The 24,062-nt window shown below is 31.9% G+C and overlaps 3 protein-coding genes across 20 annotated transcripts; 1 reads left to right on the forward strand and 2 right to left on the reverse strand.

Moving 5' to 3' along the window:
• Positions 1-2: 2 nt before the first annotated feature.
• LOC140666464 (methyltransferase-like 26) lies at positions 3-4,767 on the reverse strand. 2 transcript variants are annotated; one of them, XM_072893671.1, is made up of 3 exons: positions 4,664-4,767; positions 939-1,028; positions 3-799 (listed from the first exon to the last, which is right to left on the reverse strand). In XM_072893671.1, exons 2-3 carry the CDS (start codon positions 955-957, stop codon positions 162-164), a joined length of 657 nt encoding a protein of 218 aa, XP_072749772.1. In that variant the 5' UTR covers positions 958-1,028; positions 4,664-4,767; the 3' UTR covers positions 3-161. The 2 variants fall into 2 exon arrangements, with proteins under 2 accessions (XP_072749772.1, XP_072749771.1); XM_072893670.1 differs by lacking the exon at positions 4,664-4,767 and adding an exon at positions 4,368-4,507.
• LOC140666462 (dnaJ homolog subfamily C member 21) lies at positions 1,263-4,406 on the reverse strand. Its single transcript, XM_072893667.1, has 2 exons — positions 4,203-4,406; positions 1,263-3,590 (listed from the first exon to the last, which is right to left on the reverse strand). Exon 2 carries the CDS (start codon positions 3,531-3,533, stop codon positions 1,659-1,661), a length of 1,875 nt encoding a protein of 624 aa, XP_072749768.1. The 5' UTR covers positions 3,534-3,590; positions 4,203-4,406; the 3' UTR covers positions 1,263-1,658.
• On the forward strand, positions 4,741-23,124 carry Rbcn-3b (WD repeat-containing protein Rbcn-3B). Of its 17 annotated transcripts, none has more exons than XM_072893648.1 (27): positions 4,741-4,880; positions 5,505-5,682; positions 5,767-5,999; positions 6,072-6,214; positions 8,342-8,532; positions 8,744-8,889; positions 9,141-9,161; positions 10,195-10,221; positions 11,483-11,573; positions 11,746-12,160; positions 12,263-12,483; positions 12,620-12,839; positions 13,044-13,158; positions 13,269-13,474; positions 13,627-13,764; positions 13,930-13,998; positions 14,496-14,564; positions 15,247-15,348; positions 15,946-16,158; positions 16,409-16,673; positions 16,932-17,151; positions 17,322-17,547; positions 17,784-18,124; positions 18,535-18,858; positions 19,015-19,107; positions 19,353-19,550; positions 19,666-23,124. In XM_072893648.1, the coding sequence occupies exons 2-27, from the start codon at positions 5,518-5,520 to the stop codon at positions 19,903-19,905; spliced, it is 4,692 nt and encodes a 1,563-aa protein (XP_072749749.1). In that variant the 5' UTR covers positions 4,741-4,880; positions 5,505-5,517; the 3' UTR covers positions 19,906-23,124. The 17 variants fall into 17 exon arrangements, with proteins under 17 accessions (XP_072749749.1, XP_072749756.1, XP_072749750.1 ...); XM_072893655.1 differs by having other exon boundaries at positions 19,720-23,124; XM_072893649.1 differs by having other exon boundaries at positions 17,787-18,124.
• Positions 23,125-24,062: the final 938 nt, after the last annotated feature.

Genomic DNA, 24,062 nt, shown 5'->3' on the forward strand with positions numbered 1-24,062 from the left:
TATAGCAATATTTAAATATAGCATGTTATGTGATTATTCACTCAATTAGAGAAGTAATTCAAATCAATGAAAGCAATTTATATATATAAATTTAGAGCTTAACAATAATTAATTTTTCATTTAACTACTGAATTATATTTGAAATTTGCTAATTTCAATTCTTACGAATGCACATTTTTTCTCCAAATTAACGTCTTATTATTAGCAGGCATATCCACAATCTCGATTAATTTAATATTGTGGTCCTCAGCTAACTTTTTCAAATCTCTTACATCTCGTAAACCCCAACTCGAATCCTGCCATCTCAAAGACTTGTCGAAATTTACATTACTCTCTGGTGTGATCTGACCGTTAAAGGCATATGGTCCATATGTAATTAACAGTCCATTCGGTTTCAGCAATTGTCCCGCGTTACTAAATAAACCGATGGTGCACTGATACGGCGAAATATGCATCATGTTTGCGTTATATATATATTCTAAGCTGTTCGGCTTGAAGATACCATTACCCCATAGCCGATAGTCCGCGGTGACATCAATTCTTATGGGGTTTTTTATATTCGAGTATTCGTTTGCGTATGCGGCAATGCTTTGCAGAAGTCGTGGCTCGTATTCTGAAGGATAAAACGTGACGTGTGGAAAATGCGGCGCGAAATGCGCCACGTGTTGTCCTGAACCAGAGGATATCTCCAGGAAGGTTTGATTGGTACCATGTAGAATGTATCGTTTTAAAACCGATAATATAGGATCCTTATTACGGTCCGCCGCAGGATAAATGAGCTTTTTAGCAGCCATAGTACCTTAAAGAATTTATAGTTTCACTTCTTGGAAAACTTATGGCTGCATATAATGTTACATATATATACATGTCTTGAGAAAACATATGTAAACACTCAACAAAAAAATGAAGTGCTCATTAGTTATAAGAGCATATCTCACCTGCGATTAATAGTGTCATGAATGATATTCATTCTTATGCTAGTTGTGACATTATTATTGTATTTATAGCAAAGAGAGAGTGCACATATCCTGAAAAATGCAAATATTTTTTTTTATTATTGAATGTTGATCGAGTTATTTTTTCTTTTATAGAAATAAATTATTGCAATAAGTTTTTATCATTAAAACACTAAATTATCTTATATATATTATAATATATATATATAGAAATATTATATATAAATATATATATTTTGATAAATTTAAAATATTGTCGGAAAAGGAAAATATAGAGATTTATGGTAAAATAAATTCAATATATTAATTTAATAGGGTATTATTATATTTATTGATGAATATATGATTTATTATAAAACTATTTGTGGTATGTTTATAGTATGGTGACATTATAATTTTAATTTTTTTTGCTCCTGTTAAAACACAGTAATAACACATTTATAATTGTTAATTTCCATTTCCGAATCAATATAATAAAGGAATTAATAGAGCTCGACATCTCGGCATCATCAATTTAAACTACAGTATATTAATATTTTTATACTTTGTACAATATATACACAACAGAATACAATTTCTTTTATGATATATTAAGTCATATGTCGTGCATAAAAGGCTGTTACATCAATCATAATAAATTAACAACTGCAATTTAAATAATTAACTACAATTCATGTGCGCTCAAGATTTATTCTATTAAGTTTAACGTTTCTTTTTATCTGAAATGTCTTTTCCTCTGGACATTGTCTTTTCTTTTTTTTGCTGATCTTTTTTATGTTTCACTAATTCTGGTATATATACAGAATGTCCAGTTTTCTTTAAATGTTCAAATAATTTGTTTTTACTAGGAAATTCCAATGAGCAAGAAGCGCAGCAATGAGATAGGTCGTCAACATTCCCGACTAGATCTTTTTTATTTTTATCTTTCTTATTCTCTCGTTCCTCTTTTTTACATGCTTTCTTTGCTTTATTAGCTATCTTCGCTTTCAGTCTTTCATCAACAATATCTGCTTCTTCTACTACTTCGCTTTCGTCCTTTGCCTGTTGTTTCTCTTTATTGTGCGTCTCCTCATTATTTTGTTTATTCATTGCTACCTTCTTCTGCTGTAATTTTTTGCGTTGTTTTTTCGAGAGCCACATTTCTTCATTAGTATTCTCCGTGTCCTCGTCACTAGCATAATCCACAGTAGGATTCAGAATCTCCCGCTTTTTCTTCTTCTTTTTTTGACGATTCGACAATGGAATTTCTTCTTCCTGATCAGATATTAATTCGTCTTCTGATGTTATGTTATCATCCTCATTTTCTATCCTAGATGAGAACGATGCACTTTCGCCCATCTGTGGTCCTGTAGCCGGTGAAACATCTCCATTGTCCTTCTTTCTTTTTTCGCTCGTCGATCCTGAATTTTTTTCATCGTCTGACATTAGTTCGGCTGAAGAGGTATCCTCATTATCCTCTTCATCAGGTCGTCTTACATCATTCTGAGGATTCAGTAAGAAATCGGGCATCTGCGAGTTTGTTGCTAACTTAGGTCCGTTTAGAGAAGTAGATTCTGTGCTTGAATCGCTTTCACGAGAACTGTCTTCATTATCGTCCATGTTGATGTGCTTGAGCACACTGACATTTTCTTTGTGCTTTTTCGAGTTCTCATGATTCGTAAAAGCCTTGTGCGTCTTAAAAATCTTATTGCAGGCGATGCAATAGAGCGTGCTGTCATTCTCCGTGGCATCCATTTCAAATTCCGCCGTCAGATTCGCCTCGATGCTCTTCAGTTCCGTCTCGATATTCGAGAACTTGCACCACTCGGATTCTTTGTGATCGCGCAATAGTTTCTGCCTCTCCAACAGATGCGTCTTTCTACGCTCTTCCGCCTTGCGAAAGTTTTCACGAGCACGTTCGGCCAACTTTTCCGCGTAAGCTTGCACCCGCTTGTCGCGTTTGCGGACGAAAGCGACCAAATTGCGCACTTGCTCATTTCTTTCGCGTCTCGCCTTCTCGCGTACTTTCTTGTTTTCCTTTTCGGCGAGCCTGAAGATACGTCGATTTGGCATCTCACGTATATCGTACGGGTCCAACCAAGCGTAGGATCTCTTGGTGCTGTAACTTTGCCAGTAGGCGTAAAAATCATGCACCACGTCCTCGTAAGAGCTCATAGAATCGCCGAAGCCAGGGATCTCTTCGTCGGATTCGCCGTCTTTAGCGAATTCTGCATCCTCTGCGACCAATTTCTCGAAGACATTTCGGTAGACAGTATAAAAACCTGTCTCGTCATCTTTATAACCCTTGAAGCATGAAGCGGAGAAGTATGGGAAAAGATTGATAGATTCGTCCTTGTAATTCTCGCCAATACCACCCTTCAAGATGGCTTCTCGATGATTGTCATACCAAGTACGCTCATGAGGATCACTCAGTATCTCCCATGCTTGTTGGACAAGTTGAAATTGTTCCTTAGCTTCATCTGGATTATCAAGATTCTTATCTGGATGCCATTTCAATGCTAGCTTTCTATATGCCTTTTTTATATCATCGTCAGAAGCATTTCTTTCAACCCCTAATACTTCATAGTGACACTTCATTGTTGTATAATAATATATAACTGGTGGAATTTCCTTATTTAAACCACAAATTGTATGCTAAAAAAATTTAGATTATTACTTATTAAACTGTGAAATCAAACAATTTTTAAATAATTTAATGTTTAGTTTAATTCAATTAAAAATAATTTAAAAGTTTATCAGTAATTCCTATTGTGTATAAATCTATAATAAAATAAGATCTGCAAAATAAAGAAATATACAATTATCCAAAAGTATTACAAGTATATAGAACATTACAAAATATCTAATTATAAATATTAATAAATACATAATTGAATAAGAATAAACATTATTAATATAATAATAATAATATATAAATGTCATTAATAAATCATTAATAATATCATCAATACATTTTATTAATCATCTAAATATTATAATTAAGTAATAATATTATAAAATATAATCCAAATATAAATTTATAGAAATTCATTTAACTATCAAAATTAATTGAGTAAAATAATCAGATATAATGATCTCGTAAATTATTTTGAACAAAATATTGTGTGCCTTTTATTTATCAAATTAAGATTTAAAAAATAAATTGTATATACTTATGTCACACAAACAGACAATTGTTTTCTAATGATCTGATAAATTATATTTTTCATCGATATTTGTAATGTGCTGAGAAAACAATGTGCTTACCCAATTTTAATGTTTATTGATCCTATTATTAATGATGCTGCGCGTAGCAAACGCACAGTTAATGTGAAATGACAAAAATTCGCGTAATCATAGGAAAAGATGCAGTCAATAGTGCACTTGTACACAATTAATACATAATTATATATCCTAATAATTATTATATACCATTGACGTTTATGTACAAAGAGTCCGATTTTAGATTACTTGCAGGTTATGTACTCTAGAGGTTCTCTCTGGTGCTAGATAAATCGAACAATCGATTTTTTCATAAGATCGATTCGTAAAATCGATTTATCTCGTTGAGTTGATAATTGGATCAATTCCTATATGTTCAAACTCATTATTGAAAATTTTGTACGTATAGTTGATATTTATAAAAAAATGTCTCTCTAAATTTTTTGAAAAATTTTTTAATTATCTAATTTAAAATTGAAAATTTACTATTGAAAATAATAATTCACCTGCGTTTTCTATAGATATCGTCCGAACTAACATGATTCAGAAACTTTTGAGGCGGAACAGCTGATTACTCTTGTGCGCACTGTCGGACTGTCGGGCATCGTCCTCGATAGCAAGATGGCGATGGTTTTGAGAGTACAGTAAAAAGTGAGAGATTTTCGGCAAATATCGCCAGCTGCAAAGTTCTAGGCGGTTGTCTGCGGTATTTATTGGCTTGTGGTAATTATCTTTGACATATCTATCCGCATAATTACTCTTAGCATCTTAAAACAGACATTTCCGGAACTTACAACGTCAGTAGTCTTGTGACATTTTGCCAACATCATGTGTAGCAGACGCCTTTAATTACTTTCAATCAATTCCCTTTCTTGTTCCTGATTGATTTTCAGGAGTTGGCGATTTTTCAAACCTTACCCGAATTAATCTTGATTACGTTTATCGTTAATTTACTTTACTGGCTTATCAGTATGCTATATAGTAATGAATCATAGTTAATAACAGTTTTGTCATTTTATTGGGTAGTTATCTCTTTCTATTCCATATCAATGATATGTGTGTTGTTCTTTTCTTGGATGTAATTTATTAGTGCCTGGAAATTATCCTTTGCGCTTCAGATATTTTTCAGATTGATGACATGGTATTGTTGATATGGTTGACAGTGTTAATTTTAAAACAGTCATTTCAATTTGCAGTTTTGTGATCAAGTTTTTTTACTTGAGACTTAAATTATTTTCTGTTATCATATGATGAAAATTATATTTTAATTAATTAGAGAAATATTAGCATTAGAATGATAAAAAAAAAATACAAGTTTGCTTACTACCTTATAATAATAATTTTCAGATTGCTCGCAGAAATGACTGCAGGTACCAGTTTAGTGGTGCCCATAGTGCTATGGGGGCGTATAGCACCAACCCATTGTATTTCCTGTGTCTATCTATCTCGGGATCAAAAAACATTGGTGACAGGATGTTACGATGGGCAAATATGTCTGTGGCAAGTGGATCCAGAAACATTAAAGGTAGAGTTATAATGTTGAAGAGTGTAGAAAATATAATTTTTTTTCTCTTCTAACACATATATTATGATCATAATCTTTATATAGATGACTCCAAGATGTCTACTCGTTGGGCATACTGCTCCAATAATGTGTCTCAGTCGCGCCAGTGTCATAATGGAGCAAAATTTTATTGTCAGCAGTAGTGAGAGCGGAGAGATGTGCACTTGGGATCTAGTTGACGGAAAGTGTCGCGAAGCAGTGAAGCTTAATAGTGTTCACACACAAATGTTGCCCTATGTCTCGGCAGGTGGAGAGGATGTCAGGTTGTTTTGTTCCGGGTAAGAATCTTCCTGTTCATCATTGCATCGTGATAATAGTATCAAGTTGAAAGAATTTTTTTTTCTATTTAGATATTATCCAGAGGTTCTGGTGATGGACCCATTCAGTTTGGAAGTGCTATTTACTCTGAGCTCTCGCGTTAATCCAGATTGGATTAGCGCTTTGCACGTTTTGCGGCCGGCCAAACGGAAAGGTCGGTTCTACGTGCATACAAGTTAGTTACACTCCATCACACCTACGCTTACCATGACTCTTCTGTTACCTTCTATCAGTTTCATTGCCAATAGATACTGTATAAATATGAATTGCAATATTTATAGCTTTTATATATAGGATTTTTCCTTTTTCTCTTTGCTTCCAAGTTTAACGTGGTAATTTAATTTAAATCTGAATATATATCATTTTAGCTTAATCTAAAATTTTTTCTTTTGTCTACAATAATTCATATATATATAATTTATTTATTTAAAACAATCAGTATTAGCTTTTATATGAGTCAATAATATCTCTTACATGAATGAAAATTAACAATACATTAAACAGTATCTTTTGACATTTCATTATCTTATATATTTACCTGTTCTTTTTTAGTAGAGAACTTTTGGATACTAATGGTAAAAATTCTCTTTTTTACTTAGTTTTTATTTGAATGAATTTAAATTGAACAATAATATTTTTATAAAGTTTATAATAAGCAATGACTTTACTAATAATAATGATTTGAAAGCAACTAACGATATCAAAGTCATTTTTACAGAGATATTTTTTTCATTTAGAATTTTATAATCTGCTGCTCTTTGCCAGTTTTTAGACATTAACCTGAAGAAGCTTTATGCTTTGGGATAAAAGAGGGATTTTTTTTTAATGAATATTTCACGTATTAACTTTTGATAATTCTATTTTGCCGAGTAAAATGATTTATACGATTTAGATGCAATTTTTTGAATAGCAGTTTTAGATCTAATATTTTTGGACTGACTATTTAATAACAATTACATTGTTGCAGCATGATTAATGAAACTGGACAATTCAGTGCTTATGCACTGATGGTCAAGGCTCTATTTCACTTGTTTCATTTTTTTCTATTATCTAAACGTTGTTCATACATATCTTTTTTTTGCATCATTTTATGAGCAATTTAATCATTAATATCTCTTGTTTTATTTCTCTTTCTTTTTATTTATAGATAATATAATATACATATATTATCTATATATCCTGTTACTTGTACATGAATGATATATCATAATTTATACACATTGCATTTCGTTCAATATTCACTACATCTTTATAACATCTTTATTACACTTTTCATTACCTTCATAACACTCTTATCTTGGTATAATAATCTCTATTCGTAAGTATATGTATATTATATATTTACTCGACAACAATCTATTAAATTGCATGCTAATAATAAGTTTAATTTCTTGATTAAATGTCTTTTGATAGGCATTCAAATTATTAATTATTTATCAAAATATAAAAATAATTATTAAAAAAATTATTCAATATTTAGAATATTTTTTTTATTGTGTATATTTTTGTAAACTATGTTGTAAACTATATAACTATAGAAAAAGTTTTGCAAAAAGATGCTATTAAATTTTGACTTTTAAATATAATTTATCGAGTTATTAAAATTAATTTTTAATTTTCATAGTATTATCTTATATATTTAGAGCAGTTATGCCATAATATTAATGTACACTTTATTGTTTAACTATGTCTTATTAAAAATTATGCATTGCAATCACAAAATAGATATTTCGTATGCAAGGTCAGACTAAGTTATAGATGAAAACCTTGATGATATTAAAAAAGAGAGCAAACAGCCTGTGGAAAATGCAAATATTCTTATCAGCACCAATTGAATACAACTAAGCACACATTAATTGCTATCTGTTAATCAGCACTGGTCTTTGGATTCTGCTTGATTGAATAAATGAAACACTGACATAATTTCTGCAATAATTTGAAAATAAGCATGACTGCATTGTAACTTAATACGTCGCTTTTCTTTCCATGGAAACATCTAGCATGCATGTACATAATACTATATTTTACGCATACGGAAATTGTTATTAGTTAACGAGTGTAATCTGATACTCTTGTAATGTAGTAGAATTATGTTATCTCTAATCACTTGTCTCATAATTTTGTTTTTCGGCCACTTATTCGGTCAGGTAAATAATATTATTTGCATTGATCTATCAAGGCTGATAAATTTTGCGTTTATAACGAATATTAAACTGTTCGGGTAACTCTAACGAAATGTTGCTTAAAATGCATCTTTCTTGGATTTATTTAACGCGCAACAGATGCTTCTATTCATTTAAAGACGATGTCGTACTGGCGCTGACAACCACGGGCACAGTCAAAGTGTGGACGCTTTTAGGACATGAGAACCGAAACAGCGAACCTCTGTACGAGCATGAAAGTAAGCAGATCCGCTGCTTGAATGCACTCGCGATGACTTGCTGTCCTTATAATCAGAGAACGGTGCTCATTGTATGCTCCAAATATTGGCAGGTAATTTGCTGGTATCCTTGTTACTAATAAATGTTTAATTGGAGTATATTTTAATTCCAAAAATATATCTGAGATATGACTATGTAATGCGAGAAGAATTGATTCCAAATACTTTTAAATAGGATTTTAACATTACTATGTATCTTTCTTAGAACATATACATATGATTAATAATTTTAACGTAATATATATCAATGAAATAATTTTATAGATATTCGATGCTGGTGATTTTTCGGTTCTTTGTTCGATAACGGCTCCTCGTGGTGAACGTTGGATGGCAGGCGACTTTTTAGCCGCCGACAGGGTCATTTTGTGGAGCGACGAAGGTCATGGATATCTGTACAAACTTCCAGCAAAGTACGTATTCGTTCGATATTACTTATCGATAATAAGTTTCTTTGATACACTGATACTGATTTTTAAAAAAACTTACACAAATATACATATATCTTTCCCCTGACTGATAATAATACTATTTAACAAACGAATAATTTTCTCTCTCTTACGTCCCGAATTCAATATTTACGATTGAATGACACTGTGACAATTTGACTGAAATACTGGATTAGTAAATCTTATTGATTAGCACATCCCTTTATTGCTTCTAGGGTTCTGGTACAACTTGACAGGTAGTTTCTTTTTGCGTATACATAAGTATTAAAATTCTATTGCAAATAATATCTACCAATATCTATGTTCAGAAAAAGTTTCCTAATAGTTTTAGTCGCATGATTATGTTTATTAAAAAATTTATTAAAAATTATGTTTACTAAAATAATTTATTAACTATAGTTTATAGTTAACAATTCTGAAGCAACGATTAAACGAGTTATTAATATGTTTTTAACAAAAATGTAATTGTAATTTTTATATGTGACACATCTTTGAGAAACACAATTTCATAGGTGTTTCATAGATATTACTATTTTAATCTTTAGTTGTATTTTTTCGTATACTAAGGAGGACAAAAAGTGTCATTATGATTACCCAACATTCATATTGTTTTCCTATAAATTTCTAATACATGAAATTGTTGGGCGCATTAATTTACAAACATGAAATGAGTTCTCCTGTTTCAATTTTAGGCCTGAATGCTGTAGAAGCACTTGCTGGCAATGCACATTTGATATTTTATTTTTTATCTTGTTTGTAATCATTTATCATGCGCCTACACATTCGGAGTCATTATCGTTTACTAAAAAAAAAAACATTGCATTACATTTAATAACCGATTTTCACAAAATATAGGAGTAGTTGTTATAACATATTCTCTTTACTTTCACATAAAGTTATTCTAATACTCTTTTTATTTGAGATTAAAATAAAGCTATCTCAAATATAATTATTAAGAAACACAGTTGAGAATAGAAAATACATAACTATTAGTCTTTATGTGAAAATATTGATTAATAAAATTCTTGTTGCATTTTATTTATTTGTAATTATTTTTATAATACTAAAAATAATTACAAAAAAATTTTTTTTTGGGGGATGAAAGAAAGGGAGTTCCGAAAGGATTTGAGGCTCACTATTTATAATATAATCCCAAGTTTCATATATGCACATAAATTAACAATTAACACAATGGTCCATTTTACGGTGATGTCTTTTTCATATTATTCACATCTACTGCATTCTACGCGGGATCTGGTGTTCTTCTAGCAAGCTGAAGGGCAAGGCTCTCAGCAGGTAACCCGCATTATCACTTGTACATCTCTCTTTTTCTTTTCATCTCTCTTTGTTACTCTTCTCTCTCTTGTTATTCATATTGTCGTTTTTTTTTATTTTCCTTCGTATTCGTCTTCGTAAATATACATCGTAAATAGATATCTTTCGTTTTTATTCTTTTTTTTTTGTGCAAGGATGTATGATAAATTTAGCATACATTTGACGTACATATGTTGATGTTACTGAAAATTCATACTGGATACATTTCATTACTTTCTAACGCAAATTAATTTATTATGTCGACGTGAATTACGTTCATCATCGACATCAAACACACAGCGGTTTTTTAAATCTTTTCTCATATATATTCACAAAATTATCACAATTTCTCATTCGCATTTATATGCAAGCTCTTATACATACATGTATACATTCTGTTGTACACGAGACATTCATCGTATACTTAACGTAATCATTGTGACAATTTTTAATCGCAGAATTCAGATAATATAAACAAGGTGAAAATGGTAAATGCGAAAGAAGGTAAATGTGAAAAAGGATCCTATATATTGCCATTACTTCATTACTTATCACTTCATTTCTTCTTATATTCTGTTTGCTTTAAGTTGCTTTGCACTGTTATTATTAACTGTGCGATGAGATAAAAGAAACGTGACACAAAGGTAATTAATGAGGAAAAGAAGTTTTTTAAAATCAAAACATTTCAATATTTATCTTACAACTTAAAAAGCCAATGTTATTTTTTAATTCAAAATTGAAAGTAAAAAGAGATGTATTACATGGTTCAGAAAAGTTTGTTGTTTCTTTGATTCAAATAATTTAATTTGAGAACTATAACGAGAATTGATATTAGAATCATTAATTTTTTTTACATAATTTATCGAAGTAGAACTAGAATAGTGATTAGAACTTTTACAGATATATTTCTACCTTTGTGCATTGTTTATAATAAGAAGGTGCTAATTGCTTCAAAAAAGCAGTTTACTTGCAGCGTTTGCTTACTAGTAAACATAGTGAGCAAATAATCAATATATTTGAAGTATTCAATGCAATTTCAAGCTTGTGCAATGTGATAAGACAATTACTATTTGTGAACACATTTTCCAGCGCATAAAGATTTTTGATTTTAAAATTGATAACTATGTTGTATTTCGCGATATTTAAATAGAAAAAAAAGTGTCCACAAATAGTATTTAAAGTTTGAAGTTTCATGAAGAAGAAAATAATCGCTAACCATAGGTTTTTTTGACATGATATGCAGTAGCGTCGCGGACAACAAGAACTTCCACAGCGCTGGCACTGAAACCGATCAGCCGTATTTGTACTGTACGTTAACGCAACCCGGAGATAAGGTATGAAAATATCCCATAACAGTAATAAAAATAAGATATCTGGTCGTAGGATTTTCCTCTTGTTCCTAGTTTTTAATCCTCTCTTCTTAAGTTTCTCGATTCTTTTAATTTTAATATATATGTGTATATATTTTTTTAAATCCGCAAATTTTGATATATGAATATTTTTCAGCCTCTTTCATGTCCACCGGCCATGCGATTGGTGACCGTACAGCGTCAAAATAAGACCCTGAAATACTTGTTACGAGGAGATAGCGAAGGTGTCATTATTCTCTGGACGGTGCCCGAGATGATAACGCAACAGCTCGCCCAGATATCCCAAAGCGACGGATCCACACCGCCAGCATTGCCGCCGACCATAAAGACGAGCCTCACTGCTGCCTGGGATGCGATGAAACCACCTCCCGTGGGGATACTTGATCAACTAGATTCCGGTGACGGTCAAGGTATCAAGCTTACCGCTTGCATATACTTGCCCCAGCAGAGCCGACTGGTCGTCGGTCGTGAGGACGGTAGTATCATCATCGTACCGGCAACGCAAACCGTGATGCTGCAACTGCTTCACGGGAATCATCAACAGTACGATGGTATTACGTCTTTATTATTTTTCTATAGATAACTTTCTAATAATTTTTTTTAACTTATATTTATAATTAAATTTTTAATTTTACTTCACATATGATATTTAGATTGGCCACCACATCAAGTTCTTCTGGGTCACTCGGGACGAGTAAATTGTCTGCTTTACCCTCATGGCGCGGCACCTCGTTACGATCGCACTCATCTTGTTTCGGGTTCTGTGGACTTCGCCGTCTGTCTCTGGGATCTGTACGCTGGCACGCTGATTCATCGATTTTGTGTTCACGCCGGTGAAATTACGCAATTGATGGTGCCACCTGATAATTGCAGTGTACGATTATTTACTTATTTTTACGATAAGAAGTTACGATGATTAAATATTCATGAGAAATATTACAATATTGGATAGATTAATGTATATAATACATATAATGTATATAAAAAAAATATGTATATTTCTATTTTAGCCCAGGATACAGAAATGCGTATGTAGCGTTGCGTCAGACCATAGCGTTACATTACTCTCATTGGCCGAGAGGAAATGTGTCGTACTTGCTTCGCGACATCTTTTCCCAGTTGTAACTATCAAATGGAGACCGTTGGACGATTTCATGATAGTTGGATGCTCGGACGGTGCTGTGTACGTCTGGCAAATGGAGACTGGTCATTTGGATCGCGTATTGCACGGTTTGTTAGTTCCATGTTATTTCAGTTCCTTGATTGTGTTGTTTTTTTCATGAATATTCTGATTAATTCTTAGCATCTCCAATCTTCAAAGGCTTGGATATCTTAATCATGAGACACATTTTTTTATATTACTTGTTTTTCTTAAATTGTGCGTAAAACATTTTTGCAAAAAACTTTTTGCGGTGACTCATGTTTTTCCTTTAGGCATTATCGCGGAAGAAGTGCTCTACGCGTGCGACGAGAACACCATAGCGGCGGCTGGCGGATCCGCCGCTGGCGGTGAATTGGGACTTGCCAATCCTGCCGTGCATTTCTTTAGGTAAATGAAATCTTGCAGCATGGATGGTGAGAATCTTGCGTGTTCCTCAGCGAAGAAAATCTGTCGAGATAGCGTTCTCCGTTACAGTCCGTCCGATTTCTACTTCTCAGGGGTTTACGTCACCGAAACCTGTCGGCGATCAGACACGCGACGCAAAGAGGGCTGCACCAATTGCAACAGCTTCACGGTGGTCATGGTCCTGATCATGGGAGTCAGATAAAAGCCAAAGGTTCTCCACTGATGATTCAAGGTTTCAGGAGTAACCCGAAGGATCCGGAGAGTCATATTTTATTCTTCGACATAGAAGCACTGATAGGTACATAAATGCTTTGATTCACTGTGCGAAATTTTGTTTAGAAAAAAAGTAGTTTAGTCATTTATTAATAAATCTTTGCATTTATCTTTTATGAAATAAAACGTTCTAATGTAATTTTTGTGGGAATAACTTAATTTTTTTCCGCTACACAGTGCAATTGCTAAGTGATGAATACGGTGCCATGTCGCCTGGTTCTTTAGAAGCGCAAGGACTTATCTCTGCCGCCGAATATCAGAAAGTTGCTGCACTCACTCAATCTGCCAGCCCTGATGCCCATAAGAAAATTGTTGGTAAGGTAATCTTTTCATATATATTCTTAAATTATTATATTAGATATATATGTATATAATGTGAAATGTTATACATATATAATATAGATATGAAAACAAAACTTTTCTGCAGTTCTATTTGTTTAAAAATTATCATTAAAACTATCTATTAATGTGCCTTTGTAGACTTTTTCGGTCGAGTCAAGGATAAAGCAGGCGATGTTGAGCGAATATTAAAGGAGAAGGATCGTCACGGTATCGTGTTTTATTATTGTTATTTGTGTCGCAGTTTTATTCACATGTGAAAGTTTTTTTGGATCACTGAAGTCTTATATAGATAACATTTTTTATATAAATTTTTCAAAAAATGTCAATTTTTTTTCTGGAATTTTAAAAGTATTGTCTTAACGATATCGTATGTATATTCTGCTAATTTATACGTATAAGTTGGTATTGTTGCATACCTTGATTTGATTAGTGATTATTTAAAAAAAGTTGTTTAACGTGAATTTTATATTTTATTTGCAAAGAATGCTTGCGTGAATTTATTATAACATCGGGTTTTATGCTTTTGGTGTGTTGTCAACTTTCTTTATTCAATAATTGTATTTTTAGGCCATCCTATCTTTACGGTTTTCATCCCGATCTTCTCAGATCTTGCTTTTTATACATCTTTGAAGACTCTTCAGTTCCATAGTTCTATTTGTTTAAGAATTATCATTAAAACTATCTTTATTAATGTGCCTTTGTAGACTTTTTCGGTCGTGTCAAGGATAAAGCAGGCGATGTTGAGCGAATTTTAAAGGAGAAGGATCGTCATGGTATCGTGTTTTATTATCGTTATTTATTTCTCAATTTTGTTTATATGTGAAAATTTCTTAAATCACTAAAGTTTTTATATAGATAATATTTAATTTATAAATTTTTCGAAAAATGTTAGTAATTTTTTTCTAGAATTTTGAAAATATTGTCTTAATGATATCATATGTATATCCTGTTAATTTATAAATTTATACGTATAAGTTGATATTATTGCATACTTTAATTTGATTTATGATTATTAAAAAAATATTGAATGCATTTTATATTTTATTTGCAAAATGCTTTCATAAACTTATAATTTTGGCTCTTATGCTTTCGACCTGTTGTCAGCTTTTTTTTATTCATTGACTGTATTTTTTTCACCCTAATCTCTTTAAGTGCTTTTTATATTTATATCTTTTTAAATATTCAAGTTCCTTAATTCATGAATTTTTTTTAGTTAGAAGAATAGCTTATAGCTAATAATTTAGTTTATAGTCCTCATATGCTCTTTTTTTAAATCCAATTTAAGATGCTTTTAAAGTAAAATATATTATACTTTTCTGTTCTTATATAATAGAATATTGTACTACAATAGTATTAGTAGTGCTCCTCTGTAGACTTCTTCAGTTCTGGTAGATGTTTTGCTATAATTATTTTTTTCATATAACATACTGTCTAAAAACAGATTTCTTTCTGTAGGTATATTGGCTAAGATGAAGGAGGGTGCGGAGAATGTGCATACTAAATTACAGGCCAAAGCGGAAAGCGTCGGCCTCAAGCCGTCGACATTTGACGGCAAAGGTTAGACATGTATTCTTGACAAAGACAAGTTTTTGTAGTTCACGATTACGACGTGTCTCGCACGGGGACTTATTTTGTATTCTAGGCTTTCCACTTGTGCTTTATGATTTTCGTGTGTCAGTAGATAGAAATCTTATAGTTTCTTCAAGGCACTGAATAACCATTATTTGTCTACATTGTATTTTTAACAATTCCCATTAGGATTATAAATATCAAATCAGGAGTCACACCAAGGAGCTGGATATTATTATTACTAAGCTTTAAATTTGTTGATATGCACGTTTGAGAATTTTTAAACAGCATTTAATGTATGTTCACACGAATTACCACAATTTATATGTTTTTGATTTTATAATAAGTGTATCCGTTCAAGAATCAAGTAATTAATAATTATTGTGCGCATATACGTATTCACTTATGCTATTTTGTGTTAAACACTTTTTAGGAATTATTTTTTATTTTCTGTTAATGTGTATTTATATGTATTTATTATATTTTTTGTCTTTTCGTCTTTCAGTCATATTAGCTGTTTTTTGCTGTTTGTTGAATATTCTTCAGATTTATTTGCATTGCTCATATCTATCTGATGTTTTACAGGCGACAATTGGAATAATAGCGATGCGGCGAAGAACAGTTTGAAACGAAATGGTACGTTCAGCGAGCCAAACGCGACAATGGAAGTAGCGCAGTTGCTTCTGAGTCTTTTACACGCTTGGGGTATGGATCCAGACTTGGATCGGGTCTGCGAGGGAAAACTGGGTCTATTACGGCCTATGGTTCCTGTCTCATTCGGAGTATTATCTAAGGGAGGTATGTTCTAATAATATGATAGTATAGAAAGAAAAAGTATCTGCTACAATTCATACATCACTATTAAAACATCCACTACATAAAGGGATATCTATGCACATTCTTTAATGGATTTTTTTATAGTATTAAAAAAATTTTTCTAATATTAAATACATTTTAAAATTAAATAATATTGAGAACAATTTTTATATTTTCTTTCTTTCTTATTTTTTAATATATTAAGTATTTTAAAGGGCTGTATATACTGTAGGTTACATGTCATTGCTATTACCAACTTGGCAAACACACCTTGAACCAGTCGGTGAACCTGCAACTCAATTGGAACAACGATTACCAGCTGAACTAGTTCGACAAGAGAGGCTTACTAGAGCATTCACAGCAAGAGCACATTGGGAATTATCGACTACCTTAACGAGTAACCATTTACTGGCGGTAATTGCTTTAGCAAATACCTTAATGTCGATGAACAACGCAACATTTGTACCTGAGCAAGAACGAAATCGCAAGATGCACAGGTAAATTTTGTAATGCAAAAATTGAAATATTGACAAAGTTAATGATGATATTATGCAATGTTAATTTAATTATGATAGTGTATTATTTCATTATACATATATGTATATTATATTTTTTATTCATACTTTACATCAATATATCATATATGTAATAAAGAAAATAGATCTAAACTCATATATTTAATGTAAGGTATATCTAATGTAAAGATCAATATGCATGAAATAAAAATCTAGAAACACGTCAATTTTTATAAATAGGCCAGGTAATAGAGCCGCGGTGAATTGGAATAAAACAGAAGAGGAAAATGAGGAAATGTACACAGTACAGCAGGCGCAAATAAAGCAGGGTTGGTCTCTCCTGGCTACATTACATTGTGTATTGTTACCTGACAAAGTCACAGCGCAGGGTGCCGTAAAGACTTTCAAACGGCCGCAAGTAGAAATGATGGCACGAAGGTGGCAACATCAGTGTGTGGAGGTTTGTTATTATATCATCAAAGATATATTCTCAATTTTACTTAGAATCAATCATTATAATTTATTCATAAAATATCTAATACTAAGAGTTTACTTACCGAATTATTGAAAATTAAATGAATATTTTTTTTGTTCAATTTTAACATATGTAATTTTTCATTGCTGTTTTAGATTCGAGAAGCAGCGCAGGCCTTGCTGCTCGCCGAATTGGGTCGGATGGGCTCAAAGGGTCGCAAAGCGCTTGTCGACAACTGGTCGCAGTATTTGCCAATGTATAGTACTCAAGAACCCATTGCGCCGCAACCGCAGAATCAAACTTCGCCGGCGCCCGGAAGTCCGGTGCCGCAATCTGAATCACAACCTGAAGAAGAAGACGAAGAAGAAGAGTTAGCTGAAGGTGAATTGTCTGTAATATTTCGAATTGTTACTATTATATCCTATATGGATAATACATGAAAAACTGTTAACAAAAAGTTAAAAAAAGGAGAAATATAAAAATAATGATTCGAATCTTTTTTTGTTAGAAAAAAAAAATACTTTTTCCAAGAATAAATATTTTAAAAAATTCAATAAAAATAAATGTACAGTATAAAAATATAAAATCAATTAACTTATAATATGCATCTTTCTTAGCAGAGATGAGTATAGCTAGGAAACCATCGAGCGTGGCGGAACTGAAGCGAAAGCAAACCACGGCTGTGGTGCTGTTAGGCGTAATAGGAGCTGAATTTGGTCAGGATGTAACCACGACAAACCAAAAAAGAGACAACGAACAGAGACGAAAGAGCTCTATTGTGGAAGGCTTTGGCATAGGAAATAATAATCTTGCTAGGCATACTAGCATGGCACTCACTCATTTATTGCACGCACCTCATTCTCCAAAACTCCCATTGCACACGCCACTACGAAGAGCCGCGATTGATCTTATTGGCAGAGGATTCACTGTCTGGGAACCCTACCTCGATGTATCAAAGGTAAAAGAATTCCAGATGATCGATTTCGCAATTTGTTAGATTTGCATTTTATTTTTTGTTATGGTTTTAATGAATTTTTACAAGATAACATTATTATTAAAAAAGATAATATAATATTATTATTAAATAGAAAATATTAAAAATTGAATAAAAAATTAATCATTGTAAGATACTAAAAATATAATCTTATTTTATTATATTAAATATGTGAATGAAAAATTAATTATTGTAAGATACTAAAAATATAATCTTATTTTATTATATTAAATATGTGAATGAAAAATTAATCATTGTAAGATACTAAAAATATAATCTTATTTTATTATATTAAATATGTGAATGATGTATATTAATCTATAAATATTCTCCTATTATGCTTAATTATAAATTTTTACTGTTTCTTATGATAGGTTCTGTTAGGCCTACTGGAAATGTGTTGCGATGCGGACAAGTTAGTTCCGAGTTTGACATATGGCCTTCCTCTCACGCCACAAGCTGACACTTGTCGTACGTCACGTCACGCTTTGACACTAATCGCTACTGCCAGGCCAGCTGCCTTTATCACCACGATGGCTCGCGAAGTAGCTAGGTTTAACACTCTCCAACAGAATGCTCAGACCTTAAACGTTAATCTGGGTGCGAGTGTCTTAACTAGAGCAAAACCAGAAATTCTCAGGATTGTTGAACAATTGATTGACAAAATGCAAAGCGAGATGAGTGATCTTCTTGTGGAGGTATTGCGATTTAGTTTCATTTTAAAATAAAATTAACAGAAAAATTGAATTTATACATAATGAGTTACACACACTATATTTACTGTACATTTATAAATGGAACGGTACATATGCGATTGTTTAATAACTTAATGTATAATTAATTATTATTCGTAGGTCATGGATATTATTCTACATTGTCTTGATCCAGGTCACCTAAAAATGAAACCCTTAAACGAAGTATTTCCAGCAGTGTGTAGATTTAATCAAGTAAGCCACCCTCATGGTTTTTGTCTATAAACTATTATCATGTTCATCATAATTCAATCTTTTGTGAATTGTGCACAGCTTAACATCATAATTTTATGATTATAGTTTCATCGTTTATTAAAAAAATTTATTAAAGGTTTATTAAAGAGGATTTTCTAACGTTTTATCATATAATATTTCGCTTTTTATATATGTAGAAAGAAATCTGCAATCTATTTTTTTATAATTTCTCAATTATAAAATAGGTCAGTCATTGTCCAGCAACACGCAGGATAGCAGTTGGCGGTCGCGGTGGTCAACTAGCATTATATGAATTGCGAGGTAACGTCAAATGTCAAACAGTTTCGGCACATTCGGCGCCGGTTACCGCGTTGGCATTTTCACCAGAAGGAAAGTTCCTCGTGAGTTATTCTTGTTCCGAGAATAAACTCTGTTTCTGGCAAGTAAGTAAGCATGGAAAAACTTACCCTTATAATATATCTAATTCTTTGTTTCTATTCTCGTCAGTAACTAATCTCATATCATTTTTATATAATAAGATATAAAATTTTTTGATAGTATTACATCTTGTTTTTGCTTGTCTTGCTGGAAAATGACCCGCGGATATTTCAGCAAACCAGCAGCGGCATGTTCGGCCTGGGCAACTCGCAGACTCGCTGCGTGAAGTCCTACAGTACCGCGCCCATCAACGATGTGGCCCGATTGAACCCTATGCGCTTGGCACGGTTAATCTGGATCAACAATCGTACGGTCACGTTAATGCTCGCCGATGGTTCGGAGACGCGTTTCAACGTCTAAACGCCATGCGAGACCAGAGTCTGTCGAAGTTATCAACGACTTCGTTCAATAAGCGAAAGCATTCAGTTTGCTTGTCATGTAGCGCCGATTGCATCGATCGAGTCTGATTTGTACACTGTTTCTTTGATTTTTTTTTTTTACAAAAGTACTAAGGATAGTTAACACAATAGTAAGATAATTGACAATATTGTCATAGCATTGTTAAAGAATGTCGCTTTATGCTGGTAGATTCTTTGAAAAGAATTTTATTTATAGAGCTAATAGATAGAAAAGAAACAATTACATGTGTGTACATAAAACTTATTATATTGGTCTAGTATTAATTTAAAAAGAACACTGTACAGTCCAGGCTAACTGTATTTATTAGACTTTCTTGTTCTGTGTCTACAGTATTGATAAAAATATAATTAATTTAAAGAGTTAACTGATCGAAGCTGTCAGCGCAACTTTAGTCGAAATAATTCATGTATCAACCAGGAGCACTATTGCCGACTTTGGCACGCTCATTGGTACTTAATTGATAATGCTAGTATTGAATTGGATTTCACTATTTCATTATATATATTACTACTGCATACGGCTGTCTGGTTTTGTAATCACATTTACCAGATTTTTATTTGAGATAAAATCAGAGCTAGGCAGTCGTGCTTGATGCTAAATACGCGTGATGAAAATACTAACTGACAATAGTTTTTCACGCAAATTACGCGAGATTAGAGATTACGTGATCCGAATTAGTTCCTGCTGATCCCCCGAAGGTTGCAGTATTTTTAAAGTACATAATTCGTTTCTCAGAGCTACAAAGAGTTTTATATCAACGACGAATATTTTGTCATACTTAAATACTCATATAATAAAAATAGAAAAGTATGTATTTTCAATCTATTCATCTTTTTATTGGTTATCAAAGTCATGGATAATATTCTACACATTAAATTTTTATTTTGTACATATTGCTCTTTTAAAAATATACTGTGCGACTTTCGGAGGAAGAAACTTGAATGTTTCATCGCATTTTTCATTAATTCTCTGGGATCTTTTAAATGACCAGAATTTTAAGTCCGTGAATCTCTTGCGCGTTTTGCTCGAAAAGACGTTTAATCCGAAATCGTGCATTTCTATAAATTTAAACAAAATATAAATAAATTTATAGATTTAAATAAAATGTGAATAAACAAATATTAGGAAAAAAATAGCTAAAAATAATGACAGGGTACAGTGATTTTTTCATAAGTATCGCTCGAAGCTCTGTCGTATCTAACAATCGTAACGTTAATTTGACGAATATTCCACGATTAATTGATCGACATGAATATTTATTTCATCACTTAGGCTAAACAAGAAAGAAGAGCAAGAATTTTGGCTCTTCGATAAATCGGTTAAGATGCCGTATCACTGCTTTTCTGTCGCTGCTTCTATCGAATGGAGATCTTTCTCCGTTTGCGAGAGACAAAGCGTGCATAAAAGATGTAGAATAATTTATATAATTGTTATTGTGTCCTGTACGCGGGTTAAGTGTATCGCGCCACACAAACGCGTGCCATAAATCGCGTATACAATTCTTCCTTTCTTTTATAGTCAATCCAGAGAAATGCTTCTATATATAGGATAAGCACGATATTTATTTGCAATTCTGTAGTTTAATTCTTTCATCTTTAAGAGATACGCGACTTATGGTTTGCTGTTCTCGCGATTGATGAAGAATGGTGATCCTGTTGTCGAGATTCGAACAATGCCTTTAATGATTGTCTTGAAACGATCGGTAAATCAGTAGTAATAAGGATGTTCTCGATTTATCGCGCTTTCTTTTATGAAAAAATTTAGCAAAAGAAGTCGAAAGAATATGTGGATATATAGCTTTAAACTGTTCATGTAGGGCGGCGTAAGATTGTGCCAGCAGGAATTCTGCATCAGACTTTGTACTATTTTTAAGAATAATTATAGTTCTCTGATATTTCGAAGTTACCATTTATAATGATTATACGAGTCACTTTAGACATTTGCTTCTATTGTTGTTGCGTGTTTAATTGCCGACTAATGCGGCTATTTGATTTTAAATTTTATTAGTTTAATATACAGCTTACTAAAGAGTAACTTTTTAGAGCGGATAGCCAGAATTGGTCTTCCTCGTAACAACATTCCTTAATCGTTTTAGTTTGTATTAATGTATTATTAAATACCTTGTAATTATATATATAAAATTTAAATTTTTAGATATTGTTTAGCTCTACCTAAAATTAATTGTTACTTGTTAGCTTATCAATTATTCTACACATTTACACAGTTTGTGAAAGATGGCCTTTATGTATAATGTCTTGTAACTAAAAAAATATTGATATTTTGAATTATTAGGGAAAAATTAATCCAAAATTATATGTTTAAGAGAGTAGATTCACACATTTTACACCGCGATAGATGTTCCCACACAATTTAAGAACCCTTTCTTTTTAGTGCAAAGTCATTTATTTTGATTATTTTGACATTGGTCTGCTAGCGCAATCGTACCCAATCTTATGGTGCACCATAGTGTCGATCATATGTCGCGCAGGCGTGTCTATGATCGATACTTTAGCGTAAAGCTCTTTTTCCTTATCTTATCTTTTTATGGGCTTTAAGGAGAATTTAACCCTTCGATCAGTAGTTAAATCTATATTCTTCCTACACCAAATTGTTTCTCGCAATTTTATTTTCTCTTTTTTTTTTAACAATTGGGTTTGCTTGCAATTGTGATAAACTCAGTACATGTCCTGTGAAATTGATGGACGATGAGAATTTGGTAACATTAGTTTGAAGGGTTGATGATTGACCCCAGAGGAACGAGTTATCGCTACTAATTGTGAACGACATGTCGAGCATAAAAATCAACTCGACACGTCGTTTCTATACATCGTGTACATAAAATCGAAACTGCGCCTAATTGTATCTATGTAATTATTTATGTGTACATTGTATCCGATATATGCACCAGTCTCCGGCTGATATGCGAGCTCAGTGATAGCAGATTATAGCGGGTAGCGCACAAGTGTTCACCCGTCTCGTTTTACTTGTAATTGTCGACGAATGTAATAAAAGAAGAAACCCTGAGTTTTATTGTTTTCTTGAATGCATGGAGTCTATTACGTTTCCTTGAGAATTAATCGCTTTATGCGATAATTGGAATCTGATGAAACGCATGCTATCAAGAAAATTAAAACAATAAAAAGATGAAAAGAAAGAATAGGAATGACATATTTGTAAATTTATACACATATGCACATGCAATTTAGAAATATTCAGTTATATATATTGGAAAAATTATAATTTAATTTATTAATATAATTTAATAAAATTAAAACATTTATAGATATTTATTAAAATTAAATAGTTTAATAAAGTTTAATAAGGTATTTTATTATAATCTCTTGCTAAAATTATACACTACAAAACCGTGTTATAGAAGTTATATATATATATATATATATATATATATATATATATATATATATATATATATATATATATATATTAATATCGGTTTTATAGAATAAAATGAAATAAAAAATCAAAAGCTTATAAAATATCGCTACGATAACGATAAATATTGTAATTATCATTATTCTAATAAAAAGTTGAATATTCTAAACTGGTATAACATGCGCAATTAAAATTGTTTAATTTTTCTTTAGATCGATTTGAATCGACGACGATAAAATCTCGATATTATTCGATAATTTTAAATTGGATGTCAATCGTTTTAAAGCGAATTTTTATTTCTTTCAAAAACAATAAATTATTTTTTTTAGGTTCACAGATTTTAATAGACTAATAAAATATTACATGACTGTATATACATGTGCAAGTTTAATAATGGAATGTATAGCGATATGTTAATTTAATCAATTGTGTAGTGCTATCGATAAATGGATCCATGACCACATAATATATATATATATAGACTACGCATTCCCTATCTTTCCCATTGTGAAGCTGTGTATGTAATGTACCAAAAATAAAAAGAGACAGACGCTGTTAAACACTAGAGTCCCTATAATTATTATAGGGACTCTAGTGCACAAAGCATGTTGTCTCTTTCTATTTTTGGTACTTCTCTTGTTCCAAATGCGCAGGCGTAGTCTATGGCTGCGTTCCGATATTCACTGCCAGTATTGAAAATCTAT

This window comes from Anoplolepis gracilipes, chromosome 6 (assembly GCF_047496725.1).
Source record: "Anoplolepis gracilipes chromosome 6, ASM4749672v1, whole genome shotgun sequence".
NCBI classification, from domain to species: Eukaryota; Metazoa; Arthropoda; class Insecta; order Hymenoptera; family Formicidae; genus Anoplolepis; species Anoplolepis gracilipes.

What these genes read in the sequence shown, in the direction of transcription:
- Rbcn-3b (XM_072893648.1), top strand. Translation starts at nt 5,518, where the DNA reads ATGACTGCAGGTACCAGTTTAGTGGTGCCCATAGTGCTATGGGGGCGT. An exon ending in CTGTACAAACTTCCAGCAAA is followed by an intron (nt 8,890 to 9,140) that starts GTACGTATTCGT and finishes TATTGCTTCTAG; the next exon opens with GGTTCTGGTACAACTTGACA. An exon ending in CGACATAGAAGCACTGATAG is followed by an intron (nt 13,475 to 13,626) that starts GTACATAAATGC and finishes TCCGCTACACAG; the next exon opens with TGCAATTGCTAAGTGATGAA.
- LOC140666462 (XM_072893667.1), bottom strand. Translation starts at nt 3,533, where the DNA reads ATGAAGTGTCACTATGAAGTATTAGGGGTTGAAAGAAATGCTTCTGAC.